General features: G+C 35.5%; 1 protein-coding gene across 1 annotated transcript in view; it reads left to right on the top strand.

The window, feature by feature from the left end:
• celf4 (CUGBP, Elav-like family member 4) overlaps positions 1-18,807 on the top strand; it is an 89,442-nt gene that overhangs the window by 15,105 nt on the left and 55,530 nt on the right. Inside the window, 1 exon segment of the mRNA XM_042748074.1 lies at positions 11,231-11,313. Coding sequence (XP_042604008.1) covers positions 11,231-11,313 — 83 coding nt within the window.

Raw genomic sequence — 18,807 nt, 5'->3', positions numbered from 1 at the left:
CCTGGACCCATCCGACAATGACATAGAAGATGGAGGGAAAACAATTACACAGGGTATCTCCTGAGGAGGACTGGGTGGAAGGATGGAGGGGGGCGCAGACGAAGACACTGCAGAAGCCCCTCACCGGCTTCCCGTCTTGGCTAATAAAGCCAATTAAGTCGGTAGAATCAATGGGCATGTGAGCGGTCCCGGAAAGAGGAAGCATAATGATTCATGTCCTCCGCCCGGAACGTCCCGTCCCTTTTGTCCATGCGGCCAGGAGGACAGCGTGACACTGATGGGATGAGACAAGGGGACCGTGGGGGAATATTAAGGAGCTGTTTGTGTCTGGTGGTGTCAATGCAAGGACGGAACCGAGAGGGTGAGAGGTGCAGACAGACTGTACGCTCTAGTCTGTCTGCACTTCGACTCTGTCAGGTGGATCTTGGGTGCTCCCCAAAAGCCCAATCTTCAGACTTTAGATCATGACCTCTGAGGTGCTTCTATGTCACTAAGATTAATTTTTGTTAAAAATAACACATTTCAAATTTGTGTTTTGTTATATAAAGAGGTTTTAATAAAAGTTGGTTACCTGTGCAGTAGAAATGTGATTTACAAAAATGCAGAAGTACGATCTGTATCTTACACGGTTACGTTTTACGCATTTTTTTTTATTTCAGCGAACTACCCTTATAACATTAAAATGTTCTATCATATATTCATCATTTACTTTTTCCTACTTTTCAAATGACTTTTGTGTATAGACTTTATTTTACCCTTGATATTCAATGTTAATCTGTTAATATCTGTCGTAAAAATGTGAATCAGTACATATTTAAATGATAATTTAATTAGTGACACAAACAAAATTTAGTGTGTGAAAATGTTCAAGGTAAATAATAGTGCGCAGAATGTTTTTGTGGACATTTGTGTAAAAATGTTAATTGTGGATATTTAGGATGCATAAAGTCTTTAACAAGACAAAAGAGTTTACTCTTATTTACCAGAAATTTTTAAAATGTTTTTATGTGTATTTTCAGCATCATTGCAGTTTTCAGAGTCACATGATCCTTCAGAAATCTTGCTGATTTGCTGCTGATTTCAGTGTTAATAAAACATGCTGCTTATTTGTAGAAATACATTTGATCTTTTTTTTCAGGATTCTTTGATGAATATAAAAGTTCAAAAGAACACCATTTAATTAAAAAGTATTTTGTAACAATATAAATGTATTTACTGTCACGACTGCTCAATTAAATGCATCCTTGCTGAATAAAAGTAATAATTTATTTAAAAACAAAATCTTGCTGTTCCCATCTTTTGAAAGGTAGTGTATGTTTTTGTCAGTTATCACTGAGCGATTTTTGGTTTTAGAAATTAGCATGCTGTTGAAATAAGTGCATGGTTGCTGGATTTGTCATATATTGTGAAGTGACATGGTGTTTAAATAAAAGACTTGCAAGAACCGCAAGTGGTCAGTCACTTGTCTTGAATTGGCAAACTCTTAAAACGCAATTGAACATTCTGCTTTGTTATCAGAGTTATGCCTTTGAAATATTCAGTACTTCTAGATGGAGCACAAATCTGACCAAAAAGTCAAAAGGTGACAACAGAATTGAAAGCGTGCACAAGTAATTTAAATGAGCTTTCACTTTGTCGCAGAATAACCTAGTTTAATTCCAGTAGTCAGAAGTTTAATTTATAGAGGAGACTGCAGTTCTGAATGATTTTATTAGTGACAAAACATCTGTGAATGAAAACTTTCAGGGCTGAAGTCCCAGGAGCCCACTCCTAGCGTTGCCCATGTATCCGACCCTGCCAGTGGGAAGGTTGATTTTAAACCACTGCGAAATTCCACATTACTGGTTTGATTAGTACTGTGACTTGGCAACACAATTTTAGAAACCCTGACTTTACTGCCTTCCTGCATGAGATCTCGCTAACAAGCTCTCAGTACTAAACACGCTCCCTCATGTCTTTGCTCTAACAATACTAGGGGTATATTTGCTAAGCCAAAGATATTTTCTGCCCTCTTTTAGTGCAACCTTCAGTTCTTGTATTTCAGAGCCTGGCAGACGTGCTTATCCTTGTTTCTTCTGCACAGCTCACAGAGCCAGGATGTAATTGACTGTCCGCTTCTCAACACCACATGGTTGAATTTTCTATTATCTGTCCAAAAGGTGATGTAAATTCAGTTCAAAAAGGCTTGGTAGAATTAAGAAGTGTGTGTGTGTGTGTGTGTGTGTGTGTGTGTGTGTGTGTGTGTGTGTGTGTGTGCGAGAGAGAGAGAGAGAGAGAGGGAGAGAGAAGACGGTAGAGAGAAAGAGAAAGACCTGCCTTTATCAGATGTATTGACGATGGAAAATAGTTTGTGTTTATGGTCCCTTTGTATGTTGTACATTGTGTGTGGTTCTGTGAGTAGACAAGTTAACACACAAGAGATTGTTTGGGTATTAGGGAGTGTGGAGCTGTATTTATTGCGTACTGTGATGTGTGTGTTCATACTGTCTCCGGGTCCTTTGGGAGTGTATGGAGTGGGGGGGAATGTGTCCTAATGATGCGTTTTCTACACCATTGATTCAGTAGCTCTGCTTCACAGTAAATCCTTCACATGCAACACATTAGAGCCCAGGCTTTTTCCTCCGCCAATCGATTTGCAGAACTTACAGCCGTTCCTCTTTTCTCCTGTCCTCCGTTCAGCACTTGTCTCCATTCCTCTGTGCTCCTCAGCTTTTCTTTTCTTTCCTTTCCTTTCCTTTCCTTTCCTTTCCTTTCCTTTCCTTTCCTTTCCTTTCCTTTCCTTTCCTTTCCTTTCCTTTCCTTTCCTTTCCTTTCCGTCTGACAAACTTTCTTTTCCTTACATTTACCCTTTCCTTATATTTCCAGTTAATGGATTCACTGACAATAAAGAGATTTTCTTTTTTTTTTTTTAAAAACTTGATATTTTTTTCCTTTTCATTTACTTGGTTGTTTTCTTTTTATTTTCAATTTCTTTACCTTTGTTTCCTTTTTCATTAATATTCTTTTCTTGTCCTTTCCTTTACTGTATTCTTTCCTTTACATATTCTTTTCCTTTACCTGTCCCTTTACATTGACCTTTGCTTTTCCTTTCCCCTTCTCTTTTCCTTTACCTTCTGCTTTTTATTTTTCTTTACCTGTTCCTTTACCCTAATTTAGTTTATTTTTAATTTAGTTTATTTCACTTTACCTGTACCTTTTCTTGCCTCTCCAGTTTACTCAGTGTGGGGTTTTTGAAAGAAGCCTCTTGTGCTCACAAAGACTGTGTTTTTCATGAAAATAGAGTACAACAGTGATATTGTGAAATCTTATTTCAATTTATGATAACTGTTTTCTAATTTAATATATTTTATTCCTGTGATGGAAAACTGAATTTTCAGAATCATTACCCCAGTCTTCAGGGTCACATGATCTTTCAGAAATCATTCTAATATGCCGATTTGCTGCTCAGACATTTCTTACTGTTATCAGTGTTGAAAACAGTTGTGCCGATTAATGTTTTTGTGGAAACCATGATAATTTTTTTAGGAATTCAGCATTTATTTTAAATTTAATTTATTGCTAACAAATTAAAAACTTTTTCTGTCACTTTGATCAGTTTAGTGCATCCTTGCTGAATCAAATTATTACATTTTTTCGTCCTAAAAAAAAAGTTCTACTGACCCAGAATTTTTGATCGTACTACATGTCATATCATCAGGGAGTTCAGCTCATACGCATCTCAAGGTTCTTTCTTATCAGGGATAGTAGCCAGTAGGAAAGTAGCACAGGGAATCCAGGTTTAGTATTAAACCCCATTAGAAATGCATCCACCGACCTCCTGAAATATATTCCCTCACACTACCACTTCATTCCACTGGAATAATATCACTCAAGCAGAGGACTCATTAGTCCCAGAAACAGCTCCTGAATATTTAAGGCCTATTTTATTGAATCAAAAAAAAAAAGAGCTTGACGTGGTTTCGGCACAGTAATTGAAGATCTCTCTCGCTCTCACGTTTTCTCTCTCACTTTCTCTCTCTCTCTCTCTCTCTCTCTCTCTCTCACATTACTCTCTGAGCTCATATTGCTGTCTTCAAAGTGCATTTTTATTTAATCAGGGCTTTACTGCTTCCAATTAAATGTTTTAAGAAGACATGTTGTTTGGATGTGGGGGCAGGGCAAGGCGGAGCAGCGCAAAGGTGTCCTGGAGTCTTTCAGGAGACCTTGAATTCTCAGACCATTGGAGGACAGTTTATTCAAATTACCCAAGGTCTACTGGGATACTCGTGTTAAAGGAAGGAGGGGGAACTTTGGGAATTCGGTACCTTTGCTCAATCTCTACCACCGTGAAAGCAATACGCACTATTGCAGACACACTTGACAGGCACAGCGACTAAAATGACATGAGCAAACATGACAGTGCTCGGACACACTTTTTGGAACAATAAATGTTTGATCAGCACATATCGATTTGAACACATACAAACCACAGCTGGAGATGTCTCGGCTTTACGTGTGTGTGCGCGCTACTTAATTTGGTGGTTGTTTTTGGTGCATGAGTGATTATTGGCAAAACTGTCTTGGGTTATTGCCCTCACAGAAACTTTTGAAGATGGATGTTTTTTTGGCCAGATGATCAATTGGATTATTTGCAGTGGCAGGTATAAGTAATGACAGTAATAAGCAAAAACAAGTGAAGAAGCTGCTATAATTTATTATTCATATCATGAATCCCAATTGTTATAAATGATGCCTGCACTATTCCATTGCACTCTCCTTTACTCTCGAAAACTATTGTACAAATAAAAACCTGAAGGCTTTGTTCTAGTGAAGTACTGATCCAACATGCTTTTAACCACTAGCATCCACATTTAAAAAGGAAAATATATAAGGGAAATAATCAGTATTCGCTTATAAATGCAAATGAACACAATTGCATAAATGTGTTTACAAAACATCACAGACCAAAATTTGTAAGAATTTTTAAAGGGATTTGTTTACCTTTGTTCTGAACTTTTGTGTTATTGATGTTTTCTAGTCATTCTTTAAAAATGTAAAAAAAAATATGAAGAATTCCCATCTATTCAGAGGAATAGAAAAAGCAACATGTGGCAATGAGTTTTTACTTCTCTTTGAAAGCATTGAAAGTATTTTTAGTTTAATCTCACATGAAAAGATGTGCAAAGTAATAATTCTGAACAAAGTGAGTTATTACAGTGCTTGCAAGGTGAACACTGTATTGAAGTTTTTTTTATTTCATTTTAGATCCTGAATTAATTCAGCCCAAACCACTTAATATACAGCCTCTATTTAGACATTGTTATTGATTTTTATACTTTATACCGTAATCTTGTGAAATATTATTACTATTTTAAAATAGCTGTTTTCTATATGTATTTCATTTCATTTTAAATCCAAGTTAAATATGTTATGGCAAAACTGAATTTTCAGCATCATTCAGTGTAACATGATGATCCTTCAGAAATCATTTTAATATGCAAATTTTCTGCTCAAGAAACAATTCATTTCTGTTGAAAGCAGTTGTTATGCTTTAATAAATAGAAATGTTCAGAAGAACAGCATTTATTTGAGATACAAATTTTGCGTGTAAAAGTTTTTACTGCCACTTTTGATGATTTTAATTCTTCATTGCTGTATAAAAGTGTTATGTATTTAAAGTATAAATTTAATAGTTAATTGCTGTATGATTGACATTTTTTTTGCATGTATTTACATATTGAATTTTGATTAGCCCTTCTTTCTTTCTTTCTTTCTTTCCTCAAACTGAAAGAAGTGTTGCATGTGCTGGTTCTCATTCCCTGAGGCAAAAAACAAGATGTACTAAGTGTCACAGCAGAGTTTATGGTTGCTCTAATGCGGCGTGTTATTACGCACAATTTCAGACTAAAACCTACTGTACAGTAAGCTCATCTAAACTATAACACTATTCTTTTATAACCTTGCAAGCTCTAGTATTTCTTTCATTAAATCTAAGTTTTGTAGCAATTGCTCATCACAAAGTATGACCGTGTGTGTGTCAGGGTCAGCGATCACCATGGTGACTGGGATGTGATATTGAGAGGCAGTTTGTGCCATTTGGCTGTTTTTCCAATAATAGACTGTTGGGCATTTTAGGAAAGGCAATTTCATAAACTAATCCTAAATATGCACACTTGCGGTCTTTTGTCAAAACTGTGTATACTGAAACACGTGTGAAGAAAGAACATTGTGTTTGGCATTTGTAACCCCAGGAATGGTAGAAACACTCTTTTTTTTTTTTTTAATCGCTGAGCTGAAAATACTTTTCAAAGTACTGAAGACAGTGACAGTAGAGTGAAGACACTTTGGCGACCAGAAGATTTGTATCATGAGTATTTTAGATTAATTTAATTATTTTGCTATCATTCTTCCTGCTTATTTATTTTGAGTCTCAGTATGTATCTCCTGCTTGTGTGTCTGTGTGTGTGTGTGTGTGTGTGTGTGTGTGTGTGTGTGTGTGTGTGTGTGTGTGTGTGTGTGTGTGTGTGTGTGTGTGTGTGTGTGTGTGTGTGTGTTTTTGTGACATATCAGGACACAACTTTGTATAATGACATGGGTATGACACAGGTATTACAAGGAGAGGGTGACTTATGAGGACATAACCCATGTCCCCATTTTTCAAAACGCTTATAAACCATACAGAATTAGATTTTTTGAGAAAGTAAAAATGCACAAAGTTTCCTGTAAGGGGTAGGGTTAGGTGTAGGGTTGGTGTACGGCGATAGAATATACAGTTCGTACAGTATAAAAACCATTACTCCTATGGGATATCCTCACTTTTCACAAAAACAAACGTGTGTGTGTGTGTGTGTGTGTGTGTGTGTGTATATATGTGTGTGTGTGTGTGTGTGTGTGTGTGTGTGTGTGTGTGTGTGTGTGTGTGTCTGCAGAAGGAGAGATAAGACGCTAGTGTAGGACACTAGTGGATAGTGTTCACAGAATCCTAGTGATCTTATCTTCTCTCTACTTCCATTTCTCCTGCTTTCCTTCATCCTTTCTTCTCCCTTGTGCTGTGATTTTCACAGCATGCATGTTTTACATCCATAGAGTTAGATTGAGAGGAAGTGGATTGTCCTCTCAGTCATGATTCTCTCATTTTATCAAATTTAGTATAAAATGTGAATATTTTGGTGCTAATTCATGACTTGGTATAACACTTACTACTCGATTTTCTACACTAATGTTTAAACATTTCTTTTTGTTGTTTTTGGGAAAGAAATTAATATATGTGGCAGTTTTACATTGTCATCAAAGATTTATTTCAAGTAAATGCTGTTCTTTTGAACTTTCTAAGGAATACTGGAAAAATGTAAGAAAAAATATTAAGCAGCACAACTGTTTTCAACATTGATATATATTTCTTGAGTAGCAAATAAGCATATTAGAATGATTTCTGAAGAATCACGTGACACTAAAAACTGGAGTAATGATGCTAAAAAATCCGATTTCAGATCTCAGAAATAAATTACATATTAAAATATATTAAAATAGAAAACAGTTATTTTTAATTGTAATAATATTTAACTTTTTGCTGTATATGTGATTAAATAAATGCAGTGTTGGTAAGCATAAGGACTACATTAAATGTAGCTTAACTTGCAACAAAGATAAATGCAGTGTATTCTTGGGTTTGTGCATTTTATTAAAAATGTATTCAGTGATTGCTTTTGTAAGATAAAATTTTGATTCTGTGTTTAGTTGCCATTTGAAGTCCAATTTAAAATCTGAATCTAGAAGCAAAACCAACTAAGAACTGCTTTTAGTTTTTCCGAGGCATAGTAATTTTTGTTTGTTTGTTTGTAGTTTTTTTTTTTTTTTTTTTTAGAGTGGTTGGAGACGTGCCCTGATGTTCAAATGAAACCCACACCACTGACAAAACTCCGAGACTCAATTTGTTCCTTTTTTATTTTCACAAACCTCTAGCTCTTGGTCCGAAACCCCTCCATTACCATCTGACCATTGTATTTCATCTTTTCTGCTCCCTTTGTACTGTATTTTCTTTTCTCTCTTACATTCTCTCTCTCTGACGTCTTTAAAGTGCTGTCGTGACCAGACAGAAAGAAACAATATTGCTTTTAGAGGACAAACAAATAGAGGCACCCCATTATCTTTCTGTTCATCCCATATACTTGTGTGCGTTCTACTGTATGTGTGTGTGTGTGTGTGTGTGTGTGTGTGTGCACCAGCGCTTGTCAAGTGGGACAGGGAAGCATGCACAAGTGTCCCATGAGAGCTCTAGCCTGTTCTATAACATGACAGGCCCTCAGAGGAGCGCGCCAAGCTGTCACACTGAGCTCTCCCCAACGCTAATGAGTCAGAGTTAATTAAAAAACCCAGGCAGGACTGCGGGAGACACACACATCGATGCACTCACACATATACGCAAGCGTACATGTGCTCACCCAACCTGGCCAGGGTTAAACACATATAGTGGACAGTGGAGAAGAATATTGCTGATTCATGCTCTAGCCTCAGGGGGCCCATGTGTGTGTGTGTGTGTAGACGTCAGCGCCTGTGTCCCTTGTGTGTGTTTAGCATCCCTGCGGCACTGGGGCTTTTATGGAGAGGCAGGGAGGAAGTTACACTGCTGTCACTCTGTATTTTTCTTTAGTTTCCTTTCTCCTGAGGTCATGCGTTTCTTTTAGTATCCACCAAAATAGTTAATAAAGTAGCCACTACTGTCACAGGAAAAAATGTAGAAGCTGTGGTTAAAGGAATAGTTTACCCAGAAATGAAAATTTACTTACCCTAATGTCATCCAAAATGTATTTGAGAATTTTTTTTTTTTTTTTTTTTTTTTTTTTTTAAATCAGAACAGATATGGAGAAATTTAGCAATACATCATTTGCTCTCCAATGGATGCCCTGCAGTGAATGGGTGCCGTCAGAATGAGAGTCCAAACAGCTGATAAAAACATCATAATAATCCACAAGTAAGCCATATGATTCCAGTCCATTAATTAACATCTTGTGAAGTGAGAACCTGCATGTTTGTAAAAAACAAATCCGTTATTAAGGCGTTTTCAAAACATTCGCTTCTGGCCAAAATCCGTTATCCACTTCATCCAGTGAAAAATTCCAAGCCCTATTGTCCTCTTACATCAAAATTAATTTTGGACTCTATTTTGGACTGTTTTCATATGTAAACAGTGCTTTATCTGTGCATATTTCTCTCCTGATTTATATGAGAAAACTTTTTCATTCAAGAAAGCAATATTCTGAATAGAGGACTCATATTTTAGTTGAAAGCAACAGTTTAAAGTTAAAAATGTCTTGATGGATTTGTTTCTTACAAACATGCAGCTTTTCACTTCACAAGATGTTGATAGAGTGGACTCGTGTGAATTATTGTGATGTTTTTGTTAGCTATTAGGACTCTCATTCTGACGGCTGCCATTCACTGCATGCAGAAGATCCATTGGTTAGCAAGTTATGTAATGATAAATTTCTCTAAATCTTTTCAGATGAAGAAACAAACTCATCTATTTGTTGAATGGCCTTAGAGTGAGTAAAATTTTTCTGCAAATTATTTTTTTCTGGGTGAATTATTACTTTAACATGGCTGATTACCCAAATGTTTTTTTTTTTTTTTTAATTCTTTTTTTTTGTTATTAAAAATAAAAGATTAGCATCTTGCTGCAACAAGGGTTTGTTTGAAAATAAATTAATGTTTTAATTTTCCATTTTAGTTGGTAATCAGCTATTTCATCTTATCGTCGTTTGTGACACTATTAGCATGCAGGCAGAAATGTCAGTGCCAGATTATCATGTTTACTCAGCATATTAATATATTAGCATTTTTTTAATATTAATGCAGGATTAGCATAAACATTAGCATCCATTAACATGCTTTTGCATATTCAAATTTGCTTACTTCATGTACAAATGCAACGCTAATCGTTTCAGCTTTTGTTCAGTGGTTATTCCACTCAGTTCCCATCCCAGAGGGATTTTTGATTAAGTTGACGCTGAAAAGATTCATGGTTGTTTATAGCAAACTACTTTAGCGGTTCCTTTTAGCCGGGTGAGATTAGCATCATATGAGATCAAGTGCTTGTTGGTAAAGCATTAACACAAAGGCTCATTGATGCGTGTTAGGGCAGATGTTCTGTGGAGAGACAGGAAGATTGTCTTCTTGTCACAATGAACCTTAAGACAGACTTTCAGATCTCTTCCGTAACTTTTGTTGTTGTTGTTTTGGCTTATCCCTTTATCGCGCAGCACATTTTGTTCATTTTCATCTGCTAGCATTTCTCTATGATTTTTAAGTTTGTGCAAAATCTTGCATACTGTTTATTTAAGGGGCGCCATATCAGTTTTGGTATATCAGTATTGGTACCAATTTTTTGCCATATGAGGAACTGTCTCTTGTGCTTTCGGGCCAGTTGTCTCTAAATCTCACATTTGTTGATTTATGCGTGTTATAGGGCTCAAAACTTAGATATATATATATATATATATTATATATATATATATATATATATATATGACCAACATTATTTATATATAAATAATTATAACATCTGTTATTTATTTATTATTTATCATATTGTTTGACCCTGTCTGTTTTTCACTGGCTGATAATGTATGATAATGTACTTGTTTAATACATATCTATTTGCACATAATATTCTATTTTTTTTTCAAGCTGATTTAAAACCAAGCAGTTTTTTGCACATTAAAATTTGCAAGCCTGATAGTACAAATTCTCTAAAAATTCTGGAGAGTGTTAGTATGAATGGTATTTTTGACAAAAAATAATGAAAAGCATTTAAAAAAGCATTTTTTATTGGCCAAAAATTCCTAAACGGAGCATCCTTATTGTCTGTCAAATTAATGAGCAAGCATACAAAACCATACTCTGTTAAATGATGATACCAGCACGGCCTTGTAGCCAGAAAATGAAAAGAAGCAGCATATTTTCTTCCACAAACACGCACACACTTGTATTTGCGCTCACTCTCCATCTTTCTCTGGGGAGCATGAGTGTGTATGGCTGTGGGCATGTGCTCTCAGAACCTCTTCATCTCTCTTCTGTCTCTTATGTCTCTGTGTCTGCTACACAAATGTAATAACATTGTTTTTCTTTCTTGGGTTGGTGAAAACAATATGAAGGTAGAGAGCCCAGCTCTGCTCAAACGGACACCTGCTTGTGTCTCAACCTCTCTGACCTGTCTTTAATTTATCTCTGTCTCTGTTATTTCCTCTCGCAGGCTGTGCCTTCCTCACATACTGTGCAAGAGAATCAGCGCTAAAAGCTCAGAACGCGCTTCACGAGCAGAAGACGCTACCTGGGGTAGGTCATCACGGTCAAACTGGCACATAAACACATGCAAATAAGAAAACACATGCACACTGGTTCAAATGGGTAGTTGACATATAATACTATTGGGAAGTTGGCAATGTGACATGCTGAAATCTATATAAAAAGCAAGAAATGCTACAATTGATTTTTTAAATAATAATAATAATGTGCCATTGTTTCACAAAAAATATTAAGCAGAGCATCTATTTTCAACATTTATAACAGTAAATAAAATATTTCTGGAGTGCCAGATCATCATATTAAAATAATTTCTGAAGGACCATGTGACACTGAAGACTAGCGTAATGATGCTGAAAATTCAGATTTGCCATCATAAAAATAAATTGCATTTTAAAATGTACTACAATAGAAAATGTATTTTTTGTATGTTTTTTTGTTTTAAGTAAACATTAAAAAACTTGCAGACCCCAAACTTTTGCCACTTTTGAATGGTTATGTGTTTGTATATATCTATATTTAGACATATACAGTTAATTAAAAAATGGATAGTGCACGCATTGTCAACTACCCAAATTTACATGTAATGCCTTTTAAATGTTAAGCACATTTTATCTAGATTTATTTATGTATTTATTTGTATTTTTTGCCGAAAAGTTAGCCCCCAGAAAGTGATAACTCGTCTTTTTTGACTCTCGTTCACTCGCTTCTCATACTCTTCCTTCCTTTTCCTCTCTCTCTTTCTCTCTGGAAGAGCCTTGTACCCAAGGGCAAGAACTACACAGCACCACATTAGAGCTGTCCTATTTATAGTGTATTTTAGTGTCTCTGAGCGTGTGTGTGTGTGTGAGCATGCCGTATGAATATCTGCAGGCACGTGTGTGTGTGTGTGTGTGTGTGTGTGTGTGTGTATTACTCCGTCACTCCTCTTTGGGTTAGTACAAACTTGCAGTCCCGCTCTAATATTGTTTGGTAGTGTGTGTGTGCGTGTGTGTTTTGAAGTTGCTCCGTTAGCTCTTGCTCAGCTCGGTTTGGTGTGTTCTGTTTTAATGACGCCTCCAGGGAGAATGACAGTTGCCGTGGCGAACAGAATGCCTTTGATGCGAGTGATTATGACATCATAGATGTTGAATACAGGGGGAGTCACTTTGCTGGAGTTCCTTTCTTTTAGTGCAGAGAATATTCAAGTGGTAAAAACCGCTCACGCAGCCATACACGTTTTGCTCACCCCCCCCACCCCACATGAACGTGTAAGTCATCATGTTAGATGTTGACTGTAATAAGAAAAACCCTTGATTGTCTCATTATGAGCACATCTATTCGCAAGAAATGCAAACGCAGCAGCTGCAAATGAATTCAGTCGAAGGCTCTGCCTATCACAAATGTTTCATAAGAATACTAATTACCCAGAGGAACGTTTTATCGCTCGGGTTGCTCATTCAGAGCTCAGGAGACTAAATAGAGTTCTTGGTTGGGTTTTATTTTAGTCTTTGTCTCGGATGTTTCTCCTATCATTTCTTAAGAGAATTATATTTTAAAAAATGGGGGATTAAATACTATATCTGAGATAATTTGGGTTTGGAAGAATTTAATGAGAAATATTGGAGAAATTTTCTTGACAGTCCTGAGCATAGACATTTGTTGAGACCTATTTGAAAACATTGAAGATTACTGGGGTCTTTTTTTCTTCTTCTTTTTTTTTTTTTAATCCGGTATAATTTTGGAATCAGAGGTATTATTATAGTTTTTATTAGTAATTGGATTTTTTTATTAATATTATTTTCATTTTTAATTTTACTTACATTTTTAGTAATTTTGCTGTGTGTTTTTGTCATTTTTAAACTTTTTCTAAATATGTCTATATATTTATATTTCAGGTTTAGTTTTAGTTAATTTTAGAAAGTGAGAATAGTTGCCTTGACTGCTAGTTTTTGTATTTTTTTATTTCAGTTAACATCTATTGATTTAATTTTAATTAGCAAAAAAAATATATTTTAGTTAACTAGTAACCCTGAAACAATCTGAGATATTTGATTTGATATTTACAGTATATCCAGAAATCTCCATTTGTTTTCCAAATTATCTATTTTTTTCCTTAATGGGATACAGCTGATGTTTAATTTTTCATGCGTACAGTATGAGCCATCATGGCCACTTCAAAGATAATCACATTTTTATTGTGAATAATAAAGGCTTAAGTAAACAAAGAAAGAGAGAGGCAGAGAGAGAAAGCAGAATAAATAAATCTGGAGAAATGAAGAAAAGTCATTGGAACGTTTTATGTGTTTTATCTGCAGGAGAATCTTGAGCCATCCCACCATTTCTTTTCCTTTCTTTCTCTTTGTCCCCCCCTCTCAGCCTTTATGCAGTAATCTCTCTCATTTTTCCACTTCACTTGACAGCTTGATGGTTTTTAGGAAAGTGGTTTTTATGTTAGAAAGTTCTGTCAAGTGCAAGAAGCCTCCCAAGCTCCAGTTGGGAAGAGAGAGAACGAGCCAGAGAGAGTGGGCTGCACTTGGACCTTCAAAATCACAGCTCAATAGCAGAGTCGCTCCAAATGAGTGGTGAAAAACACATTTGCGCCTGTTAGCTAAAGCCTGACTCTCTCTGATGATATTGAAGCTAAAAAGTAATGCAGGACAGAATATAGTGTTTATAAGTGTAATTTGGTTTAAGGTGTATTACCTACTGGTATGATACCTTATATTTTTTGCTGGGTTATTACATAAAGGTATGTAATCATTTTTCACATTTTCCAGGCTATGTTCTTATACTTTTATATCTTGTATAATGGTAGTCAAGGTTCCTCATACCAAAAACCATCTTAATTTGGCTTTATATGATTTTCATACTTATTTTTTCCCCGTTCTGACCTTTACAATTAAACCAGCAGTTTTGGTACTTTTAAGACTTGCTTGTAAATTACCTGTCATGACTGACTGTCCCAGCCATGTAGGTTTAGTTTCATTTATTCAAGTTGCTGGGAACTAAATATCCATTTATAAATAAATTAGGTGATCATATGTTAATGTGGTCATGATTGAGAAATTGTAATTATGACGATTAGAAAATAAAGGAATTCATTTTATTTTAAAAATATGACTCCTTTAATTTACATTTTTGTCCCTTTGTGACTGTTACTGCTGTATTTGTCGTGAGTTAAACATGAAATGTTAAAATTAAACAAAAATGTAAAAAAATGAAACCCCTCAAAAGCTCCCCAAGGATGCATTTATTGATATTATATGATCAAAAATACAGTAAAACAGGAATATTGTGAAATAATATTGCAATTTAAAATAAATCTTATATTAATATATTTAAAATGTAATTTATTATGCTCATAGCTAAACAGAATTTTCAGCAGCCATTACTCCTTCAGATATCATTCTAATATGATGATGATTAAGTGTTCATGAAACACTTTTCATTATTATTGAAGTTAAAAATGGTTGTGCTGCTTTTTTCAGGATTTTTTGATGAATAGAACGTTCAGAAGAAAAGCATTTATTTCAATGTAATTATTTATTCTCAATTTAATATGCAAGTATTAGTTTCTTATACTGTGTGTGTGTGTGTGTGTGTGTGTGTGTGTGTGTGTGTGTGTGTGTGTGTGTGTGTGTGTGTGTGTGTGTGTGTGTGTGTGTGTGTGTGTGTGTGTGTGTGACCCAAACATTTGAACAGTATTGTACAAATGTGTCAGAACTTTTAGCAAGGCATGTCTGTATTAAGTAATATAACATAAAGTGTTTAAAAAGCCTTGTGAGTTTCACTAGTTTAAAAGATGACACAGCTTTTGAAGTTATTATATTGTGTTTGATACATACTGTACAGAAAGCCTTTTTTTTTTTTTGTGGGGGACGATGACAGTGACAAGCCAGGCCAGGCTCTCATGCACACTGCATTTATTAAAATCTCTTCTGGCCTCTCTCGTACTACAGTATGATGCCTCAGAAGCACTCTATTGATTCTGGCACTGGGCCTCATCAGCAGGAGTGTGTGTGTGTGTGTGTGTGTGTGTGTGTGTGTGTGTGTGTGTGTGTGTGTGTGTGTGTGTGTGTACACACTCACGACCGCTCTCTCACTCACGTTTAAATACACATGCATGCACGAGTACAAACGGAGTATTACTCACTGCAACGCACACAAATGCAGAATGTTCACAAATATGCTTTCATGCAGATGAATATTCATGTAGAAATATTTCCTGGAGACTCAAACTGTAATGCTCGTTGTGGCATAGCCATACACAGATACACACTATGGCTGTGTTCCAAATGAAATACTATTATTTGATGTGTCTGTATGTATGTATGCAATTATTTATTTATTTACTTTTGCATTATTATTATTATTACTACTATTACTTCTATTATTATATCAACTTTTAACCTGGATAAACAAGAGACATTTGACTTTATGTTTATACTGGTTAGAGTAGGTGTGTGTGTGTGGGTGGGGTGGGGGGGTTATTGCCGTGATTGTCTGGGAATGAATGATACTCATTATCTAATAACTCACTAATAGCTCATTTTAAAGATCTAAATTTATTGTGAGATTTTTATTGTTAAAATTATTTTAATTTCAGGTAAAATCTCCAATGAATAAATTATTACAAAAAATAAACACAAATTTTATTTTGTTTTTTTCGTTTAATTATTGTCATTACAGTTAAAAGCTACAATATTTTATTATTATATTTTTTTTTATTGTGAGAATTGTCGTTACGGTTTTTCTCAGCGATTCATTTTTCCAAACCCCTCCTTTGCTTGACACTAATCTTTAGTGGTTGGTCTGATTTCTCATTTTCATTTCATCATGCCTGTAATGCCTGATAAAGCAGAGGCAGTGCTGCTTTGTGTACAGCGTTACTGGGGAAACAGCTATTTTTGCTCCAAAAGCAGCACCTAGTGGCAAAGAATAAATTTGCATTTTCATTTAAACCAATGGGAAAAGACCAACAAGTGGCGGGCAATATGCTAATGTTTCATGATGATGTCAGTTATAAATAACTTTATACACAGTGCACTTTCAGATTTAAAACTTTGCAGGATGTTTTCATTCACTTGGAGCTGTGTTACACACTGCATGAAAGGTAAGTTTTAAAAAAATCTATAATAGGGGCACTTTAAAAACTCCAATAAAGTATTCACAAAGTAAAATACATTTTTTCTCTTATTGTTATTGTGAGAATTATTTTAATTACAATTAAAAGCACCAATACAATATTCCAAAAAAATACAAGTGTACTGTAAGTACTGCATAGTATTTAAAAGTAGTACTCAAATCAGTATGAACATTTCAAACAGCTATATAGTTGTCGCTTTTACTCATTACGTGCATGTTTAATTCAGCAAGTGCCATCCAGATATAGTCTCATAAATAAATCCAGTTATTTTGCATTTCTAATTCCATTTTGTGTAAAAAAAAAAATCTTAACTTTTGACAGCCCGATCAAATAATGAAGTCAAAAGAGATTCAAAAGAGTTCATATTGATCTTGTTAATTTGTCAGAATAGAATGTCAAGTTGATCGCATTGCATTATGGGATACAGTATTTCACACAGTGCACTCTGGTTGCACGTTCTGGCAAATGTTGCATCATTTGGGTCCTCACGCCTACAGAAAACTGGCACAGTATGCGCTGTATACACACAGCATGCTACTTTCTTTCAGAAATAGTATTCAATTCTGAACATGTCCAAAGATAAACCTACCTCAGCTCCCACGTACACGCACATATATCTAGAAAAAATGCACACTACTACTCACAAATATGCATTTAAAAACATGCATTCATACTCTCAAACACATAAATGTACTGTCCATTGATCCCTAATGGTACATACTGACAGTCTGTGGATAAGCAAGCACAACATGGATCAATGGATCATTTTGTAACTCATAAAGGTACACGCACACACACACACACACCTACACCAGTTCTGATCTCTGATATGAGCCTAAGCTGTGCCTCCAGGAGCAGAGATGAAATGGAAATAGAGTAGGGATGGAAGGGAGGATTGAAACGCATGAAGGGAAGAAAGAAAGAAGGACAGAAGAGGAAGCAGCAGGCGATGTGGCTCTTTGCTCTGATTTCTGTTCATTTACTTACTCTCACTTTCTCTCTCTCTGGCGATTGTGTGAGATATGCTACAGACCCAGAAATCCATACCATTGACCAACCGCGCGACCTACTTTTGTGGCAGTTCTTTCAATAAGTCTGCCGACTGGTCAATATAGGCCTTTTCCCCGAGAGAGACAGGAAAAAGGAAGTGTGAAGACCTTTGGATGTGTTGTGTTTTTTAAACTGATGTGCTGGGCCTATTCATTTTACTGTATTCGATTACAGAAACATGCTGTGTTAGTCTTACACTGCAAATCAAATGTCTGGATTCATTATTACTGTTTTCCACAGTTTAGAGTAATATTAAAATCATTAAATTGGGAACTTATCTAAAATTGAAGTGTGGGAATGAGACCTAAAATGTGTAAAATGTATAATGTGTAGAAACTCATTAATTTAAAATTCTATATTTAATTTTAAATATTTTATATAAAATATGCAAGATACAGTATAGTTTATATTTTGATGGATTGATTTAGAACTAAATTAATGCTTTAATTCAGCAAAAATGTTATCCAAAAAATGAAAGACATTTATAATGTTACAAAAGATTTTTTTATTTGATATATATTAAAGAATCCTGAAAAAAAAGTATTACAGTTTCCACAAAAATACCAAGCATTATAAAGCAACTTTTTTTAACATTGATAGTAAATGTTTCTTGAACAGCAAATCAGCTAATAATATTTCATAATATTACTGTTTTACTGTATTTTTGCAGCCTTGATGAACATAAATGCACTTAAGATCATAAGAAATATAATTTGAGCATTATAAGTTAAGCACATCACAATTCTAATTATCCTTATGGTCTTTATATTCTTTATGCAAAATATATTTTCTCTCTTTTTTTCTTTTGATTTTACAGTGAAATGCCTCCTGAGTGCATTTTCATGCGATTCACCTCATCTGTCTCCGAATCTGTGGTTGACCTCCTTCTTGCAAGAAAACCTTACTCAGAATCACCTGCGAGTTCACAGTCCTTACATAATCACTCACAGCTCCCAGTGATTAAACCTGAGAATCCGTCGCTGAGAGAGACGTTTTGACAGATACTCGTCTGTCGTCGTGAAAAATAGATGCTCTTCTTCTCAACTTGTAGAGCTCGCTGCCTCCACTGTGGGGGCCCGCTGTACTGATTACAACATTATGTAATGCGGAAGAGACACTCTATATCGAGAATTCAGTGTGAAAAATGCTTGTGACAGCACAGTGGCCCAGGAAAGAGGGGTGGGGGGGAGACAAATTTCCTTTGTAGCTAATGTCGTGCTGACTTCGTCTAAACACTGTGCGGGCGCCCGGAGTGGATGAGACAATAGGTACATTGACATATCCACTCATAATAGCGGCTTGGACCAGACAGCAGTTGCGTGTGGTGATTTGTTGCTGGTTAATACGAC

Source organism: Cyprinus carpio, chromosome B21 (genome assembly GCF_018340385.1).
Source record: "Cyprinus carpio isolate SPL01 chromosome B21, ASM1834038v1, whole genome shotgun sequence".
Taxonomy (NCBI): Eukaryota; Metazoa; Chordata; class Actinopteri; order Cypriniformes; family Cyprinidae; genus Cyprinus; species Cyprinus carpio.
Note: the sequence above shows the minus strand (reverse complement) of the source record. Positions and strands in the feature narration are given on the sequence as shown.